Genomic DNA, 21,182 nt, shown 5'->3' with positions numbered 1-21,182 from the left:
ATGAGTGAGCTGATTTAAAGAAACAAGAGGAAGAGCTGGTGGTCAAACCCCCACCCCCTTGATGGTCTTGATTGATTTTTCTGGTTGTCTTCTGTGAGAAACCCAGAAACTACAATTTCCCTGAAACCAGGAGAAAAAGAACAATAAACTAATATTATTCTAAGCCCCAAGCAGGACCCGGGGGCAGAGAAATTGCTGATATTTTATATATTCAGCGTGATCGCAGAGAACACCCTCGGACCCCTCCCGGACTCATTCCCTGTCTGTCCCTGCACAGAGCTGTGGACGGCTCGGCGTCATCCAGCCAGGCTGGAGCAATGCAAGTTTTTACATGGCGGACGGACGGTAGGCAAAGAAAGCAACTGAAACAAATCCTTGATTGTGATTATGGACAGAGACAAATTTCTAAAAAGGAGCATTTACTTACTAAATGTGAAAAATAGCTGTTCCCATGAGAGTGTGTGATGAAATGCACACGCATGAAAATGATTGAAGGATAGACTTGGGGATGAGTTTTAGCAGTTTCGAGGAGGAAAGAAATAATATTGTAATCAAGATAACTGGGCTGTTTTATTCTTATTTATAAGGGTTTAGCCAAGCTCATTTTAGAAAAACAGTTTTTGAAAACCTGATTAAAGAACCCATCAGAATGCGTGCTACCCCCATTATTTTTGACACAGACGAATTAAGTTTTGAAAGGGTTGAAGATGGAGCAGTTGTAAAAAGCAGAAGTGATAAATGGATGTGTCATTGTCAAATCTCAATAGAATCAGTCGGTATTATTAGGAATCTAGGTAGGTGACCTGACCTTTTTATAACCTTCATCAGTTTAGGCTCTGACAGATAATGGCTAAGTGATGTCTACCAGTCACGTTAACATGTCTCAGTTTGTCTGCTTATACAACAGGACTAATTAATTCCCATGCCAAATAATTGACTCAGTCCCCAATAGCAATGAACATGACCAGACGTCGTTATTAGATCTAATGTGTAAGTCAAGGCCTAACATGGAAAATAGAAACGATGCCAACTATTTACCTCCAAGAGAATTTAATGTAAGGAGTTGGTTATACATTTTAATGAGGGCCTATGGAATAGGAACATTCAGATAACCCATAGGTTAGCAAGAGCAAGAAGCTACTCCCCTCCCTTTAGCTGGAATGCCAAAGGACAGAGGAATGTTGTAGACCACAGCTGGGTAGGAGCTGGAGCCAAGGAGATGCATCCGTTGCTGGAGACATGATTCAGAAGGCGGAGAGGGCAGGGGATAAATGCCCTGCCTTCTCCTCTCCCTTTGCCCTTCAGTGTCCCTCCCACCGAGGGCCTCCCAGCGTCCGTACCCAGCTGGGAGCCTGGAAAGCAGGCTGCAGAGATCAGCCCCTGCCTCGCCCCAGTACAGATCAGAGCAAGGGAAAGATGAGGAATGGATCTTAAGGCAAACAGGCCCAGGAGTTTTAGTCTTACCCTTGTGTTGCTCTCTATCCATCCTCACCCTTATGTGCGTATTTTAGAACTTTATACTTCTGCCTCGGATCAGGTGCTGTTCATCATATAAAGGTGTTCCCTCCCTGTCTCCCCAATAAGGGGGACCCTGGCTCATCACTCATTGTATTCATCTCAAGTCTAGGATTGCCCCTGTCCTCCGTGGTCATGTCTCAGATGTGACTCCTCATATCTGGTGACCTCTGAATGAACGTAGAAAGTTGGGGCATCTGAGTGGCTCAGTTGGTTAAGCTTCTGATTCTTGATTTCGGCTCAGGTCATGATCTTAGAGTTGTGAAATTGAGCCCCAAGTCAGTCTCTGCACTGGGTGTGGAGCCTGCTTAAGATCCCCTCTCTCGCTCCCTCTCTCTCTCCCACTCCCTCTGCTTCTCCCCAGACCTCTCTCTGCATCTCTTAAAAAAAGAAAGAAAGAAAGAAAGAAAGAAAGAAAGAAAGAAAGAAAGATGAAGAAGAAAAGAAAAATTGGGAAGTTGATCACCACCAGCTCCTCATATAAAATAGTAAGGTAGAGACCACCTCAAACCCATTAGGATGGCTACTATTTAAAAATTAACTGGAAATTTTAAAGCCAGCAAATAGCAAATTTTGGCAAGGATGTGGAATAATTGGACCCCCTGTGCATTGCTGGTGGGAATGTAAAATGGTGCAGCCACTGTGGAAAACGGTTTGGTAGTTCCGTAGAGAGAGAAACACAGAGTTACCATATGACTCGGCAATTCCACTTCTCCATATGTACACAAAGGAATTGAAGGCAGAGGCATAGATACTAGTACCCCAGTGTGCATGGGAGCATTATTGACAACCAGCCTGTGCATCAGCCAGTTAATGGATAGACGCTACGTGGTATGAACATAATAACAATAAATTATTCAACCTTAAAAAAGGAACGAGTCTCTGATACTACACCGTGGATGAACCTTGAAAACATGTTAATAAGCCAGACAGAGAAGGATACGTATGGTGTGATTCCATGTCTGTGAGATGTCCAGAACAGACAAATTCCTATACACAAGCTCGAATAAGGGTTGCCAGGGACTCCGCCGGGGCGGGGGGGCGGGGGAGAGGGGGAGGAAGGGTAGGGAAAGTTACCATTAAATGGGCACAGAGTTTCTTTTTGGGTTGATGGAAAAGATCTAGAAACAGATAGTGATGATGGTCACACATTGTGAACATACTTAATGCCGTGGAACCGTATACTTAAAAATGGTGAAAATGATCAGTTTTATGTTATGTAGATTTTAATACAAATAAAAACTAGTAAGGAAAGTGGAAAACAAAAAGAAACCATTGGTTGATATATGCGTAGATATGCCAGGCGGTTCCCAGGCAGCGGGAGCTATTTCCTCCCTCCTTCTTCTACCCGCCTGTCCCACTGTGCGCTCTTGGCCTCTGCTGCTACCTCAGCTCGACAGAGGTCACCACCTGTATGTGTTAAACTAAGCCTTTGTTCCTAGAAGAGCTGAGTTCTTAGCATTCCTGCCTCTATCGGGTTGCCCTGAGTTTTCCCTTAATTTCACCATGGACGTAGAAACGCTAAGATGGGTCCCAGTGAATCTGACGTGGTCTGCCTGCACTTACAGTGTCGAAGCCACGGATTTACCCCTTGGCATCACAGTCGGCCCTCTCGGCCTGTTGGTTCTGTGGTGAGAAGGCCAAAAGGCTAGATGGCCGTCTCTGCTACCAGTTTTTGGTTGTTGTTGTTTTAGGATCTTTTATTTATTCATTTGACACAGAAAGAGAGAGAGCACAAGCAGGGGGAGTGGGAGAGGCAAAAGGAGGTGCCCTGCTGAGCAGGGAACCCGACATGGGGCTCAGGACCCTGGGATCATGACCTGAGCTCAAGGCAGCCGCCCAACCGACTGAGCCACCCAGGAGCCGCTCCTCTGCTACCAGTTTTGATGGGGTCATTGTTGTAGCTGCCTGCGGAGACATTCCTTCCCGACTACCTGAAAACCCATCTAGCCCCAAGTTGGGGGAGGGGGCAAGAATTGAACGTCTGTAACTGTTTATAATCATGAGAGGAAGGGCCATTCCTGCTTTTATTCCTTACTTCCCAGGCCTGTATTTTCTTATTATGGCGGCAGTGATTGGGGAGGTTTGGGGGGGGGGGGGTTGGGGGGAAGGGGTTGGAGTACTGAGTCAAGCCCTCCAGCACTCCAGCCTGGTAAGTGTTAGCTTCCAACTGGACCCTTAGCTGAATCCTGCAGGGGCCATTGCACCCCTCTGTCAGGCCAGCTCCTTCCGGCGGGATGGCCTAAGCCACGAGAAGGGCATTCTGGGAACATCAGCCCTGCCGTATGCTTCTTTCCTGTAAAAGAAATTTCGTGGCCAGAAATACTGTTGAATAGGATAGCAGGATTGTCCGGAAGACCTTGAGGAAATCTGAGGCAAGCGGCTCTGTTAAGGGGCTGTGACAGCGGTGGGTACAATACTGCCCCTTCTGAGAGGGAGGAAGCCTGTGGGAGTCCGGTTCGCTCTTTGAGCTGGTCCTTGCTCTTCCCGGCCCTGTCCCAGATCAGAGGGGAGTGCGCTCCAGCACGTTTCCAAGGCTCCTGAGCAATAGGAAGCCACGGGGGAGATTTGAGGGGAGAGCAAGGGAATGTGAGTGTATGTGGCATGGGACTGAATAGAGTCCAGATCTGCAGATCAGTCATTCTGAAACAAATTATTTGTGATGTTTCTTTCCTAAGTGCATTTAGTCTGCTGAAGATGCAGATTTTTTTTTTTTTTGGCCTTTCTAAGATTTCACCCGATAACAGAACCATTTAAAGACTAAATGGAGACAATTTTCAGCATCTTTGGCAAAATTCTCTTAAATGAATTCTTGTCGGATAGACCTCCTTCAAGATTATAATTGTGTGGTAAAATTAAATTAAACGGGTTCTACACTCTTGGCAAAAATCTCAAATGAATTCTTGTCAGATCAAGCTCTTTCAAGATTATAATTGTGTGCTAAAGTTAAGCCTCACAGGTTTGACACTTCTGTCGTTTTTTATAGACGTCTATGTGAATATGTTGGCCTACCGCTGGCGAAGGGGGCTCCTCGCGCAGGCCTTGGTAGCTGGCTCACACAAGCTTTGAGTTCCAGTTGCTGTTCCCGGCTCTGTCCGATGACCTGTGGGCCATGACTGAGTGTCTGTCCCACCTGGATTTGTTACTTCTCTTTCTCAGGGTAACGATGATTCTGCTGCCCACGTCAGCCAAATATATGTAATGTCTTCCTTCATTAATGGGCTCGCAGAAGCAGCAGAAGGTGAAGAGTATGTAGAAATTCAGATCTAGAAAGAGAAACAGTATTGACCCAGATGCTGGGCGGTCATTGTTCTGACAGTGAGATCCTCTATGCCGGACAGTGACTGCGTCTTGAGCAAGCCTGGAGTCTCGGTCTGAACCAGCCAACCACCCGTTGCCTCCCCAAGTGACTTAAGTAACTGTAATATCCACATCCTCCTATTTTCCGTGCTAAAATTCTTGATGTGTCCCTTTGAAACATTTTCTCATTTGTGGTAGGGTTTCCAAGTTTTGTTTTTAATTAAAAAGTAAACATGCTCTTTGGAGAAAATGTAGAAAATACAGAGAAGCTCCAAGCACAATCCGGCTACACAGTTAGCATTTGGATATGTAGACATCCGGCCTTTTTTAGTTTAGATAGACATATAATCTTTTTTTTTTAATATCCTACAGTACATATAGTTATATAACAGCTTATTTTACTCAGCTGGGGATCATAGCTAAAAATAAGCCATAGCCAGCATTTTTCTATGGTATCAAGTGTTTTCTACTATATAATTTCTAATGCCTGCGTAGTTTTCCATAGTGTGGATATACCATAATTTATTTAAGAAATTAGAAGGTTTAGAGAAAAGATCTGTAGTCAAGCAGCTAAAGCCATCCCCTTAAGGTTATTGTAACACATAAAAACCATCCACCAAGCTCTTTGACACACACAAATCCTCAAAGGAATGATTTGTGTGTGTGTGAAGTGGTTATAACTGTCAATCATTTATTCCCGATGTCATGGCTTCTGTGCTCTCTCCAGGTTGTTAGGGGATGATTATGGATTCCTGTCAAATGAGATGTGTCCTATGTATTCAACATGAGGCAGTTTGTATTTTTCTCAGTCTGTTGCTCTCCCGTCGGAGAAGGTTAAGCAAATCTGAGTGAGCCAAAGGAAAATGGGATAGGCACCCAGGGCTGGAAACACACCGCAGACATGCCCAAGGCCTAGAGATCCCCACACAAGAGATTAGACTTCTACATAAATACATTTGTCTTGATTGTCACATTCCACCCAGGGTTACACCTACACGCATAAAAATGCCTCCGAGCCTGTTTTTCGAAGCTGTTTGCCTCCCCTGTTGCCTTTTAACCACCAGGCTTGGAGGCATTTTTTGTGTTATATCTATCAAAGATGATTAAGGGGCTGGGAGAGTTGATATATAAGGACAGATTAAGAAAACTAAATATTTACAGCTTGACTGAATGACAGCCACAGAGAAGATGCTCGAACTGTCTGCCGGGCTCAAATCAGGGAGGAGACATTGTTTTGCTTTTCCCGGTAACTTGATTTTAGGGATATCTAAATTCAGGGAAAGTTTTCCGAGGTTGACATAATTTATGCTAATTTAATCATTGTGTCAGTTAGAAATTGCATTTAGCTGCTGGTGGCAGAAACTTGGAATCGCAGTGGCCGAAACAAATAGGGTTTTATTGTCCCTCCAGTGACACGAAGCCCAGAAGCGCATTGTCTGGGCCTGCACTGCAGCTCTGTGGTGGCGTCAGCTCCGCCATGCCCTTCTAATCTTTGGCTCCATTATTCTCAGCATTGTTCTCATGCTCAAGGTCATCTGATGTTTGAAGAAGCCCTGTTGTAGCTTCACCTGCCATAACTGCATTCCAGAAATGCAGGGGGCACAAGAGGTCCCTGCCAGCTAAGATGGCTTAAAAGGGCTTTCTTGGAAGCCCACTTACTGGTTTTGGTTTATAGCTCATTGACCACCGCTTCTGGAAGAAGGGCTGGGAAATTGAGCAGGGGATTGTTTTGTTTTGTTTTGGTTTGTTTTAAAGCCGAACACATGGCTGACCCCAACAATCCCAGCGTCCTTTGCCTAAGAAGGCATGGGATGATGGATACTGGGCAGGCAGCTAGTAGTTTCCATCACAGTAATTTACCTCTTGAAGATTCTCAGAAGTCCTGACTCTAAGACATGGTAACATTTGCTGTGGTGCTATGAGGTTCCATTTGTAAAACTAGCCCTTGAGATCTAATTGACTGACTTCTGATCACTTGTCTATTTTAATTCATTCATCATAGCATTACCCTGGGTTGATGCCAAATAAACCAGCCATCTCAACAGCCTGTAGGTGATAATAACTACAGCTTGTTAGCTTTCACCAAGTTCCATGCACTGGGTCACGTGCCTCACATCACCTGAATGATTGTTTCAAAATCCTCCAAAGGGGTGGGGTGTGGAGAAAGACAGGTGAAAGAAGACTGACCCGGGGGAGATTATCCTACCCGTTCTCTCTACTTTTGGAATTACTCAAATTGTCCCAGTAAAGGTTTCTGAAGTCCCCTCTGATGTTTATATTACTTCATCCAAGGTCAACACCCTCACCCCCTGCTAACGAGGATCAGAGAAGCGAAGCCACGTCCGGCAGTAAATGGCGGAATTAGGATTCAGCACCAGGTTCGGGTGACTTAGAAGCCTATGCTCCAACTCTTAGTACTCAAAGAAAGCATGCTTTCTGAAACTGGTTCGAGATGCAGACTTTAGGATTCCGCCCCAAGACCTCTCACGAGACCGCTGAGTCAATTCATATGTGCTCTTCCGCTTCCTGGGCGGAGTCTCTGTTGCCTCCATGACCACAGCTTACCCAACTCGGTCACTTGAGGACGACTTTTCCTTAAAACACTGGAACGCTGCGTTGAAATAAGAAGCCTCGTGGGGACTCACTGCTCGGTAGCACACACATTTTTTATAAGTTTTTAATTCACAGCCGTTGTTTCTTTCCACGTGGAACGTCTGCTTTGGTGCTGGGCTCCAGCGGTGAAGCGTCGTCCTGACTCTGTCACCTGTTACTCGTCACCGCTGGCTTGAAACATAATTTGGTTCCTGCTCCTTAAAATAAAGCCTTTGTTTCTGCTCACTTAAGGTGTTCTGAGTTTTAAAAAGCTTTGGGACTTTCAGAGAGAACTCTCCAGGTGCCTGTTCCAGCCTTCACCGGCAGCGGCTCTGCGTCCCTAAAAGACAAGATTTTTCTCCCTAGCAGCGTCAGTCGTCTTCTGTCATTTCAGCCCTCTGTATTTCTGAAAGGAAGGGCGCTGTGGGAATTAGACAGAGTCCCAGCTCTGCCACTCGTGTGTTATGTGGACACAACAGTTCACTTTCTGAGCCTCCATTTCTGCCTCCGTGCTGTGGCGGCACTGCATGGTCTCCAGGGGCCCTCCCGACTCCCTCCTCCTGTGACCCCACAGAACTTCATTTTTCAGCCTCCCTCCACCAGATATCATGAGCATGCTGGCTTTTGTGTGCAGACCATCCAACTTTACTTTTCCAGTCAGTGAAAGGATCCAGCATTGGTTTTTATTGGTCTCTCTTTTCTAATTTAAGTACATACCTTAATGCCTTGTAGTTTGCTTCAGATCCCTTTTACAACAAGTCAGGGAGTGAAGGAAGGAGGCCTGTCGTCATCTCAACTATAATCTGCTCTCTTAAAGAGACTGGACCCTCTTTGCTTTGACCATTTTTTTTTTTTTTAAAGATTTTATTTATTTGACAGAGAGAGAGATCACAAGCAGGCAGAGAGTCAGGCATGGAGGGGTGGGAAGCAGGCTCTCCACCGAGCAGAGAGCCCTATGCAGGGCTTGATCCCAGGACCCCGAGGTCATGGCCTGAGCCGAAGGCAGAGGCTTAACCCACTGGAGCCACCCAGGTGTCCCTGCTTTTGAACATTTTAAAACATTTCCTAGCTGATTAACTTGGTGGTTTTATTTATCACAATAACCTTCAAACCTTGTACATTTTTCATGCCCCAAGCTTTTGGTCAGTGTCCATAGCAGAAGAGACAAGGAAAAAAAGCCACAAGCTAGTGGGCATCAAAGCCGTCCCCAGGGACCATCACTGTCTAGGTGAGGCCCCATGCTGTTTCCTGTTGAAGGTAGGAGCATCAGGGAAACTTCATTCTTCTAAGAACTGTCTTTCTCCTACTGGAACAATTGTAAGCAGGTATATGATAGTTTTCTCACAACAGTAAACTTGGGAAACAAAGCATGCTATGAAATACTGACAGCCCTGCCTAAAACGGTATTGCATACCCCCTCTTTTCCATGCTGTATGTGAAATATGTTTCTGATTTGTCTCTTAGGGCAGCCTTCGGCAAGGAGTCAGAAGTCCTTATTGGGAACCTGGGAGATAAGCTAATCCCTCCGCAAGACATCCTCCGTGATGTCAGTGACCTCAAAGCTTTGGCCAACATGCATGAAAGCCTGGAGTGGCTAGCAGGTCGAACAAAGTCAGCTTTCTCTAATCTTTCTACATCCCAGAGTAAGTATCTGTACGGCGATGGTTGTGGGGACGACGGAAGAAGCTAGACTGGGTAGTTTCATTTGAAACACGGGTACAAGTACATGTCCCTGTAGGAGGGGTGTCCCAAGTCATCAGAAGGTCCGTGCTAGATCTGTGCAAGGGCTCTGCTTAGGCTGCACCTCTCACTTTGTGATCCTGCTAATGGAAGGAATCGCCACTTGCTTGTGTGGAGCATGGAAAGCCAAAAAAGGTTCACGTTCACCATAGCTTGGTACTAAACCTTTGAAACATAAAATCAGGGAAAAACACACCACTGTGTCTCCAGAACAGAAAACAGTGCCTTTGTCCTCCTTACAACTTCTCAAGGATAGAACTGTTCCAGAGCTGAGCACACGGCTGATGTTTTCATGTGAACTGCCATAAAGTTAATGAAAAAGTGTCCAACGAAAGAATAATAGAAGTGACGAAGGTGCTAGAAAATAGAGACACCGAGAAAAACAGGGATTCCCGAAGAAAAACAGGGATTCTGTAAGTGCTGACAGAACACTTACAGAATTCAAGGAATGGCAGGCATAGGATATGAAATAAAAACAGGAAACTTTTTTCTATTGAGGACCAATGACTCCGAGAAGAATAGTTTGAAACCTTTAGGGCACATACACTTTATTCACTGGCGATAAAATCAATACTTTAGGGCACATCAAAAGCATGAGTTCAGAAGTATGTGTTAGGCCGTTAAAATAGAAGCAAAGAAAAAAATGATAGGAAGGAGTCAAGGCGCTGACAGATTTGAATACATAAATAAACAGCAGGAAAAAAGTAAAACAACAGCAATAACATGAAAGAAACAGAATCAGCTTTGAACTTGATATTAGAGTTAACTGTTAGGAGATAATGAGAAGGAAAAAGCCTGCATTGTTTGGGCTGTGAACTTCAGAGTAAGTTCTTTATTATCATTGTCTTTTGAAAAGTCATGATTTGGTTAACCCATGGCTTCCAGCCTGGAGATGGAAGAGGGGGGAGGAAACCCACAGGGTAAATTCTTCCCTGAAATACGCACCCCCTAGAGGCTCAGAATCCGTTGAACGCTCACCAGCCTCTCGCTGATGCTGCAGCTCTCCTGAAACTCCGTTGTGTGGGGGGAAATGGACAGAAGGAAGGGAGCCTATGAGCAAAATGATATACTCTGCTTGGAAGTCTTCTTCAAATACTACTTTTCATTTATATTTTATTTTTATGCTTATTATTTAACATAACTTTTTATCTGAAGCTAAAATTACACGTTCAGTCTCAGAATCTGTAAGAAGAGGGTAATTTGGGCACAGTGTGGGGTCTGAGCAGATCCGGTCTGGAGATATCCTTGAAAGGCCATCAACTTTCTCATCCTGTCAATGTCAGGCGGTCCGACACAAGCAGTGGCCGAAATTACCCAGTTTATCTCCCAGCCTCACCCCGCTCCACCAAAAATCAAAGTCAGAACTCATTTCCCTTCTGCTAATTGCCAAATAAGCAGTTCTGTAATAGGACCACAAGCTGCTTTTCCCAGTTTCCTTTGACCCCTACAAATGCAGGGCTGCCTGGGGTCCGTTGACTAGTGACATCTGGAAGGGGTCCTCTCATTTGGAGGCCATCAACATCTAATACTTCATAATGCAGTCTCTTATTTCTGGTGGCTCAGCATTCCAGATTCTGTTCTGTCCATTTGAAAAGGGTTTTGCAGGGCACCTGGGTGGCTCAGTGGGTTAAAACCTCTGCCTTCAGCTCAGGTCATGATCCCAGAGTCCTCGGATCGAGCCCCGCATCGGGCTCTCTGCTTGGCGGGGAGCCTGCTTCCCTTCCTCTCTCTCTCTGCCTACCTCTGCCTACTTTTGATCTCTGTCTGTCAAATAAATAAATAAAATCTTTAAAAAAAAAAAAAAGAAAAAAGAAAAGAAAAGGGTTTTGCAAAAGCAAAACGGTCCAGAAGCTCTATAGAAAGACCCCAGGTGACACACACAGGCCAACCTGACACGAGCTCTTCTCAAAAAGAGATGTTCTTTTTTTTTTTTTTTTTTTTTTCATTTTATTTATTTTTTCAGTGTAACAGTATTCATTCTTTTTGCACAACACCCAGTGCTCCATGCAAAACGTGCCCTCCCCATTACCCACCACCTGTTCCCCCAACCTCCCACCCCTGACCCTTCAAAACCCTCAGGTTGCCCCAACCTCCCACCCCTGACCCTTCAAAACCCTCAGGTTGTTTTTCAGAGTCCATAGTCTCTTATGGTTCGCCTCCCCTCCCCAATGTCCATAGCCCGCTCCCCCTCTCCCAATACCACCTCCCCCCAGCAACCCCCAGTTTGTTTTGTGAGATTAAGAGTCATTTATGGTTTGTCTCCCTTTGCCTGTTGTGTTCATGTCACCGAGGTACCCAGTACACTTGAAATCTAATTCTTGTCTTTAATCATCTCTGTTATTCTGACAAAGATCGCTTCTACCACACCCGTTGCTACTTGTCTCCTGTGTTCAGTTCCATTTTGTAATGCGAGTTGTACTCTCCCATTTCTTTTCAGGGTGATTATTCCACCCAGTGAGTGATTTAAGTGACTGTCAGCATTTTGACGATCAGTACAAAACCCAAGTGAACCGTAATCACTACTTAGGTTGTCTTTGCTAAAACAAAACATTTAGCAAACCTGGTTCATTCGAACAGCAGGGCTGGCTCACCCACACTCATCTGTTCTTTGAATTCCCAGGAGAGATGCCCACTGATGTTTATAATTTGAGCAAAGCAGGGAAGTTTCTGGTAATGGGTTACTTTGACTGCTCCGTGTCAGTGTGACTCTAGAAAGAGAATAAGGGATAAGCTCTTTATTATTCCTTTGAAAACCGAACCAAGTGATTACCTCCACAAAAGTGTTTCCAAATCTGGAGACGAGGTAACATGAAGAAAATGCCAGCCTTTTATCTAGCACTCAGGGATACTCAGCAGGATGGGAAGAAATCCAGAAGAGAAGATTTTAGGCTTATTTCTTGCTCCACGTTCTGTTAACTATTTGGGAGATAGGTGGCTCTGATAGAATGATGAAGCTATTCGTGTTGATGGACTAGAGGAAATTTGCAGAAAATGATTTCCATAGTAGAATATCTTTCCAAACATTATAGCATGACGGTCACGCACCCAGAACATCCCATGTCACACAGAAGAGAGGACTGCAATTTAGTGGCCGGGCGTGGATGCCCAATCGTCCAAGAGGTGAAAGCTGACCATTTCTTCGAAGATAATTTTTCTGTCTCTTTTAGCATTTCCTAAATGTCACTCTGTCTGTTTGCACTTAAAAGGGTCTCCTCGCCTCAAAGAGGTCCTGACTACATCGAAGGCACTGCTCTTGCTTTTGTCCTACTGCCATACTTGATTCCTGCTCCATTTCTTCTGGTATTCCCCACCACCCTCCTCTTACTCATTCCTGTTCTACTTAGGATTCTTTCCATGGAAAGAAACAGACATATTGAAGGAAAAATAACGCACTGACTCATAAAACTGGTAAATCAAAGGCTTCAGGTATGGCTGGATCCAGGTTTACAAGATAGCACCTTGTCCCAGACATGCTTACACATGCATGTTCTTTTGCTCACACACTCTCTCTCTCCCAGCCCTTCTGTCTCCCTTCCTCCATCTCTTGGTATTTTCTCTTTATTGCTTTCCATCTCAGGCAAGCACTTCCCGTATGGCAGCATCCTTGGCCACCAGCAGCCCCAGGATTGTTTGATCCCAGACTAAAAATGAGCATTTTTTTCTAAGAGCTCCGGAAACAGTTCCAGAAAAGCCTTGGATTGACCCAGCTTGACCTTTTCTCATGGGTCCCCCCGATTCTCTTTGTATTAGCCTTGTCTTCTGACTCTGTTTTGCTCTGCATCTGCAACCCAGTCTCTGTCTCCTGCTCCACCTTGTAGAACTCCTTTATGTTCAGGACATGGTTTCAGTGCAAAGAAGTTGAGAAGGATCACATTTAGCACTGGGCATTCAGAATCTAGGTTTAGACATATTTTCCCCCATGGATCACAATTTCAACCTTGTAGTACAGGTGGAAGATAGCATCTGCCCTTTGTACTATCTGCTGTGTGTACGTACAAATCCTAAACAAAGACTCTGAGATGAACTCTTCCGGTTAAGAAAATTCTCGGCAAATGTGACCTACATAAAAATTGTTGGAGTATATTCAATTTGAAAATTGATGGTTTTGTTTTAGAGATGCATGGCTTTTAAAAATAGACAGCAGAGAACTAGAGGGGTGCAGGGGCTTGTTTTGTCTGCACTGCTTCCTCAGGGGGCCTCCTGTCTGTCTTGGATTCTGTAAAAAAATCTTCAGGACTAGATATCCTAGAACTTCCTTGATTACATATTCTGCTCTTTAACCTTACCATCTGGGAGGTCACTTTTTTCTTTCTTTCTTTTTTTAAGTCCCTTTACTTCAGTCTAACCCTCTTTCTTCGGCCTATTCTTCAAAAATTAGGTGTTGAATATTTTATCCATAAAATACTAGATGTCTCTGAAAATACTTCCCTGGCCACTACCTGCCCATCTCTAGATATTAAAGACTTCTGGCCTGACAATCCCAGTCTCTGAATCAAGGGCAACCGAACATGGCAGAATTAGGAGCCCAGAGCAGGACCAAGTTCACTCACACCCTCTTGGTTGGTGAACTTGGCTTTTGGTGAATATGGGCCCAACCGTAGGTTCCTTTGACCCAGGCTGTCCACCTCTGCTCACAGTTCCCATGACTAAATTTCTTTCTGAGCCCACATGCAGTGCGGGTAGACGATAAACAATAAAATATGTCTGAGTCTTTTCCAGTCTGCGAAATCGAAAGGTTAAAACATCCCTCTAACACCCAGGGTGAGTAAATGTTATAATTTTGGTTTCTGGGATTTGTTCAGGAATTGTAGTATTAGTTTTACAACTATTTATCTTTTTTTTTTTTAAGATTTATTTATTTATTTATTTGAGAGAGAGTGTGCAAGCCCAAGGTGGGGGAGGAGCAGAGAGAGAGAGAATCTTCAAGTTTATTCCATGCCGACCCATGGGATCATGACCTGAGCCAAGACCAAGAATCGGATGTTTAACCAACTGAGCCACCCAGGTGCCCCATCTTGACCATTTCTGAGTGTACATTAGTGTAGCATTAAATATATTATTCAGCAGATCTCTAGAACTTTTTCATCTTGTACAACTGATGCTCTCTACCCATTGAACAATTCTCCATTTCCTCTCCCTCCCAGCCCTGGGTAACTATATTCTATTTCCTGTTCATTTGACTTTAGATATCCTTATGTATGTGGAATCAACAGTATTTCTGTTCTGGTGACTGGCTGATTTCACTTAGCATACTGTCTTCAAGCTCATCTATGTTGTAGTATGTGACAGGACAAGAAGGAAATATAATACTGCACTGTATGTATCTGCTGCCTTTTTTAAGCCATTTATCTGTCAGTGGACATTTGGGTTGTTTCCACCTCTTGGCTATTGTGAAGGGTGCTGCCATAAATTTGTGTGTGCAAATTATACTTCTTTCTTAAAGTGATGAATTTATTGCTGGGGATCTTAGAAATCATCTGGTCCAACTCAGTTATTTTGCTTATGAGAAAATGGAAGCTTCAGAATGGTCACACCGCATGTCTATGCCCGAGCCGGGATGGAAGCAAGTCTTCAAACTCACAATTTAATTTTCTGTCCACTCCATTACTGTCTTGACCAGGACCAAGATTCAGTCCTGGCAGTGCTGGGGAGGCCGTTCTAGCCGTGTTTCTATTAAACCATACAGGAGGATCATCAGATTTTTTTAATGCAAGCGCTTTAATGCCAACATTTAACCTGTGATCATTTCTTCTGATCATCATTGCCAGTGTATAACCAGAATTTCTATTCCTTAAATTTACAGGAGTAGTGCACATATCCCTTTTGAATTTCATCATCGTTGAGAGTAGGACATTTCTCAAATTTGTCACTCTGTTTTTGTTCTACAAGTTAGTTCTATAAGTTAGTTCTACAAGTTCTACACAAGTTCTACACAAGTTCTACTTGTTCTACAAGTAACTTAGAAACTCCACCTGTCTTGTTGCCGTGTTATGTAATAAATTCTAGATACTGCACGGTCTTATACAGCAGCCACTACCCTTGGGTGGCTCCTTAAATTTAAATTAAATTAAGCTAAAAATTCAGCTCCTCAGTCACACCAGCCACATTGACAGCAATGCAGTGTTTCCCAAACTTAGCAGTGAATTCTCTCTCTGCAGAACATCTCCTAGGACTCTGCTTCCATGGAACGACTCCTGGGAAACACTGGTCCTATGCTGTATTTATATAATTTGTTCAGAATCTTTGATTTCTCCCCACACAGTCAGGCACAGGACAGGACAGCTGTTTTACTATTGCAGGAATGTAATTTCATATAATTGGCAAATTTGCACACCATCAGATGATTTCTGTTGCAATTTGGTTGATTATTTGATTTGTTCAATCATTTTTAGAAATGTTCAAGTCAACCAATGTAAAATGACTGTGGTTTCCTTTTTGCTTGTTTCAAATTCGGTTGCGATACTGACACTTCTCCAGTCACTGTGCACCTTCCTCACGGTTCACAAACACTCTAATAGAATTCCACACCTCAGTTCGTTGTCAAATGCTAGTATGTCTATTGTGGGGGTCCAGGGATTGATTTTTTTAATTAGAATTTTGATTTTGAGGGGTGCCTGGGTGCCTCAGTGGGTTAAGCCTCTGCCTTCGGCTCAGGTCATGATCTCAGGGTCCTGGGATTGAGTCCCGCATCAGGCTCCCTGCTCAGTAGCAAGTCTGCTTTTCCTTCTGCCTTTGTGATCTCTCTCCCTCTCACTCTCTCTCAAATAAGTAAAAATCTTCAAAAAATATGTTTAATTTTTTTTTTTAAATTTTGGAATAGCTGTAGATTCAGAGTAAAGTTTCAGAGATGGTACAGGGTTTCCATATATATCACATCCAGTTTCCCCCTATCGTTAACATCTTATATTAATATGGTACATTCTCATCACAACTAATGAACGAATATTGATATATCACTATTATGTCTTTACTTTATTAGAATTTTCTTCGCTTTTACCTAATGTCCTTCTTCTGTTCCAGGCTCCCATTTAGGATATCATAATGTATTTAGTCATTATAGCTCTTCAAGTTCATCTAGATTGTGACAGTTTCCTAGACTTTCTTCCTTTTTGATGACCTTGACAGTCTGGAGGAAAACTGGTCGGGTATTTTGCAGAACATCCTTCGGTATGGGTTTGCCTAATCTCTTTCCATGATTAGACTGGACTTACGGGTTTGGGGAAGGAAAACCACAGAGATAAAGTGCAATTCTCATCAAATCGTTTCACCAAGAAAAGCTCCTATCAATGTGACTTATCACTGATGATGTTCTGGGATTGATTTTTATGCCTCCAACTCATGTAGCCCTCTCCAGACAGTTCCTCCTGAATTCTGGAGCAACTTTCCACTTTTCCACCATAAATTACTTGTGTGTTTATCTCTCTAGTGACTATTTTTTGACATGATGAATGCATCTCTTATAAGCCCAGTGTTTGGACAAGTTGAATAGCTGCTAAAGAAAATAGTTGTCTACCCTCAACAATTATGCAGTTGATATACATTCTCTAATCTTATGGGTCTGAGAGGCTCTGTGTGGCGGGAGCTGTTTTTTCTACCCGGAGCTACTGATCAGGGCCTACAGCCATGTGTGCTGAGCACCACTTAATAAGCATACACGGTCATGTTTCAGACAAAGCCGTGCTGAGATTAAAAGAGTTCCCTGAATTTTCTTTACTAAAAAGTCAATGTGCAGTGTTGACTCCAAGCCTGTGTATGAGTGAGACTTGCTTCCTGGGAAATGTAGAGTAGCAGTTCTCAAAGCTGGCTGCACATCAATTGTAATCATTTGGGAGCTTTTATAATCGTGATGCTGGGCCCTATTGTCAGAGATTTCCATTTCGTTGTTCCAGCAGATGGCCCGGGCATCCCTGACCAATCAGATCAGAGGTCGAGAACCACTGGTTTAAAGGATTGGTTCACAACCTTGGCTTATATTGGAATCACCTGTGGAGCTTTCACTCAGACCCTCTGGGGGAGAGGCCCAGACCACTGTGCATTTATCATCTCCCCAGGGGAATCAACAAATAGCCAAGATGGAGAACCACAGATTGGGAGCGCCCCCCCCCCCCCGACTTGTGTCTTCTTTAATTTCTCTTCCTCTTTCTGTTGGGAAATTATTTGTAGTTATTTTGCCAGTTCTTCTATTCTCAAAAGCTCGGGATTAGCATGACTTCCCACTTCCTGGACAAGAACACCAGGCACAAAATGTTGTACTTTGAGTCTCTGCCAGAGTCAACAGCCCACTTGTGCTTAGCAGTCTTTTAGTTAGTCAAACTGTGGCTCAAATTTGGTTAAAAATATAAATATTCCTCTTACCCTTCTCAAGCCAGTCAGAGGAGAAGGGCACAAAGAATCCTTGTCTCCCTTAATACAAAAGGCTGCAAATGTCAAACCAATTGGATGAATGCGAAATTGTGTATAAGTCAGTTGTGTAACTGAAATTAAGGATGGAGAAGGTCCAGGTGTCTGTATACTCCCATCCCTCACATGCATGGTTTTGTGGCATACCAGGAAGCCTTTATGTGTTGCCTGCGATAATTTATCATTTTCTATCATTTTTTTCTGTCTACCTATTTCTATCTATCTGTCCTTTTATAAATAAAACATTTCATTCCATTCTAGAAGATGGAATATGAATTCTCCCATGCTAGAGCTCACTGTCAAGGGCTTTTTCTGCCTTACTGGTAAATGAAAGATAAAATACAGACCCCTACACACACACACACACACCCCCACGGCCGTATGTTTTTCTGCCTTGACACGAATGTGAATAAAAACGTCCCTAGGCAAGATCCCATGGGACACTGTTCTGTTTCAGCTTTGCATTTGTCAAACTATTAAGCCAGAGTTTTTCCTGTCATAATTTCATCTGATTATTTTTAATTAAAACTCCACACGTGGTAATTCCTCTCTTGCTGCAGTATTTACAAGTTTCAAATATTTGTCGACTGTTATCAGACAGCTCCCTGTCAGGCACTGCTTAGCACAACCCTACATATTTAGTTGCTCTAATCATCTTTCTGAGGTTAGGCTTTCTAGGCCATCATCCGTTTTTGGTCTTATTAGTTGTCATTTTCTTGACTCTCCTTCTGTGGCTTCACTCTTACCATCCTCCTTCCTCTGTTGGTGGTACTGTCCACGTTCATTGCCCTGGTTAACTTCATGAGCGTGCTTTTTTTTTTTTTCATATTTTAGGATTTTTATTTATTGATTTTGAAAGAGAAAGAATATGTGAGTGGGGAGAGGGAGAGAGAGAATCTCAAGCAGACTCCATGCTGAACGTGGAGCCCGACACAAGGCTCGATCCCACAACTCTGAGATCATGTCCTGAGCCAAAATCAAGAGTTGGATGCTTAACTGACTGAGCCACCAGGGGCCCCTCATGATCATGGCTCTTTTCTGAGAAAATTAAATTACCGCCATCTTACATCTCCTTCATGAGTTTCATGCCCAGTGTCCAACTCCGGATTTATTTTGATCTTACTTAATTGGTGCTACCTCTACTTTCATGTGAGCTTTTATCACTTTTTAAAATAATGTCCAAGTATGTTTCCGTGTTGTACCCAACTTCACAACTAATATGTTTTGTAGGAGTAAAAAACACTAAATGATGATCTGATGATGATTCCATTTTGTTCATTTTCAGTCATAATTGTACTCTGTTATTTATAAACTGATTGAAATTCATCCTAAGTAGGAATTGCTTAGAAACTCCCTGTGCTTAGGGTACTCACCTGATTCCTAGGACTCTCTTGAAGCCCTGTTGTTACTAACAGTAGAGATGCTGGTAGGTCTCCCATTTTATAAGGAAGACCATCTGGACCCTCCTAGCTCTTTCTCCATACAGATGCATTATGCGCTATTAGTGCTGATTATCGCCCCAGCTTCCGGGTGACCCATGTTGCTTTGCTTTTTGGTACATTTTAAATACTGATACACAATGGGAAGTCCTCTTCTTAAACATTTTTACCTTGTCTTTTTCCTCTTTCCTCTCATTGAGTGCCCTCACATGGCTTCTAAATCAGGGCCATTTTTGCCTATCCCTGAATATCTATGATGTTGTTTTAGTCCACAGACTCTCTCCCATACTTCTCCTGGTCTAGGAGGCTTATAGCACATATGTGACTTTGAAATCAGATTCACTTGGAGATAGGCGAGGCAAGTTGAGTCAGCGTAGGGTAATTACGTAGCCTTTCTGAGCTAAATAAGTCTCTTTACCTGTTAAATAGAAGCAGTGATACAAACTCATCAGGTTGCTCTAACCATTAACTGAGATGATGAACTCGGGAGGTGTTAGTATATGCTAACACAGCATGGCGACTCAGTATGGGGTTCCCGGGGTTCCGACTCTCAACCTGCTCACTAGAGCTCTCTCATTGCTCTCCTCCCTTAGTGCTGGGTCTTGACCTTCCTCTCACCTCTTTGGGCTTCTCTTTGATCTCAAGTCCTGTGTTGCTTTTCACACTCTAACATATGTGCTCCTGAATCATTCCTAGTAAATCATGGCTCTCACTGCACAGAGTTCCCCAGTGTTTCCGAGGTCATGGGAATGTGTCTGAGAATGGACCTGGGTCTGAAAGTCACCTGTCTACAAGTGTCCTTCTGAGAAGCCAAAGTTGAATCGTCAAAAGATACTCTTTTTGTTCTTCAAAACTATAAAAAGAGGGCTCGGTTATTATTTAAAGGCAGAACCGAAAACAATTCCCTTCCTGTCAGTCAGATGGTCATCTGTAGAGTTCATTATCCTGTCCTAAGGACTGATTAGAAAGCAGTACCCAAGCTCCCTCAGCAAAGAGGTGATTATCAATTGTGAAGCTGCAGAAGCCTAGTGCTGTGGGCATTTCAGTGTAATTATGGTGCTCTGAGTATCTGTCCATAAAGAATTATGGGGCTGTATCTCTGAAAGCACCAACGTTTGTATCCATGAGGGAAATATTTTATTAAAATATGGTAATATCATGGATACTTAAGTTTGGTGGCTGGGAGCTTCCAGCTGAACAATTGTATCTTCAGACTAAACTATAAAATGGCAACAGGAATAAGAAATAAAATTGAAAATCTTTGGGAAGTGGGGGGAGGCCAGAAGGGGTTGGAAAACAAGAGAGGACTCTAAAATGGCGTGCTGAGGACTCAGACTGAGGAGAATAGTGCAGGTGCAGGATTACCTGAGCCAACACCAAGCTGAGGTGAGGAAGAGTAGCCATCAGGGCAGCAGGACTTGAGCAGAAAATCTAAGGGGACTGATTTGCCAAATACAGAAGCCTCTTACAATGAGAACCAAGTGAAAGATTGTACCTCAAGGCCTGGATTCTACTATTAAATCTAAGCTCTTATCTAGAGAAGTCCTGAGATAGTTGGGTGCTTTAAAACTTGAGATAAGCCCACTGACCATGACTTAATGAACTCCTCACTAGACAAAGAGTGTGTCTTTTAATTTCTTCACCCATGAAACTAAGTTTAGGGATGCCACAAAGCGGAGTGTGGGTAGGAGAGACAAATCCTGTCAGGGAAAACAAAGAGGATAGAGGGCTGGCCTGAATTTAATGGAAGAAATTGCTATCTGTGGAGATTGGATTTAGAAAAATGCTCCAAATGTAAACTGGATATGCTTTTTCAGACAGCTTACTTATTTTTTTTTAAAGATTTTATTTATTTATTTGGCAGACAAAGATCACAAGTAGGCAGAGAAGCAGGTAGAGAGAGGGGGGAAAGCAGGCTCCCTGCCAAGCAGAGAGCCCGATGCGGGGCTCGATCCCAGGACCCTGAGATCATGACCTGAGCTGAAGGCAGAGGCTTTAACCACTGAGCCACCCAGGCATCCCGGGACAGCTTACTTATTAATCAATAGTACGAAAGGACCCTTTGCAGACGGCCAGCCCCAGTGAAGTGTGGCAGCAGGGCGCTATGCGTGAGTCTGTGTGTGCATGCGCCAGTCCCAGAGGGGCGTCACAAGGACAGTAATGGACTCAGTGTTTAGATTGCATTTCATACTTTCA

At 43.6% G+C, this 21,182-nt stretch overlaps 1 protein-coding gene across 1 annotated transcript in view; it reads left to right on the top strand.

Moving 5' to 3' along the window:
- Positions 1-21,182, top strand: part of EXOC4 (exocyst complex component 4) — a 740,765-nt gene that overhangs the window by 612,438 nt on the left and 107,145 nt on the right. The window contains exon 14 of the mRNA XM_046020865.1: positions 8,872-9,050. Coding sequence (XP_045876821.1) covers positions 8,872-9,050 — 179 coding nt within the window. The remainder of the gene's footprint in view (positions 1-8,871; positions 9,051-21,182) is intronic.

The sequence above is a fragment of the Meles meles genome, chromosome 10 (genome assembly GCF_922984935.1).
Source record: "Meles meles chromosome 10, mMelMel3.1 paternal haplotype, whole genome shotgun sequence".
Taxonomy (NCBI): domain Eukaryota; kingdom Metazoa; phylum Chordata; class Mammalia; order Carnivora; family Mustelidae; genus Meles; species Meles meles.
The sequence above is the reverse complement of the archived record's forward strand: the minus strand, read 5'-3'. Positions and strand labels throughout refer to the sequence as shown.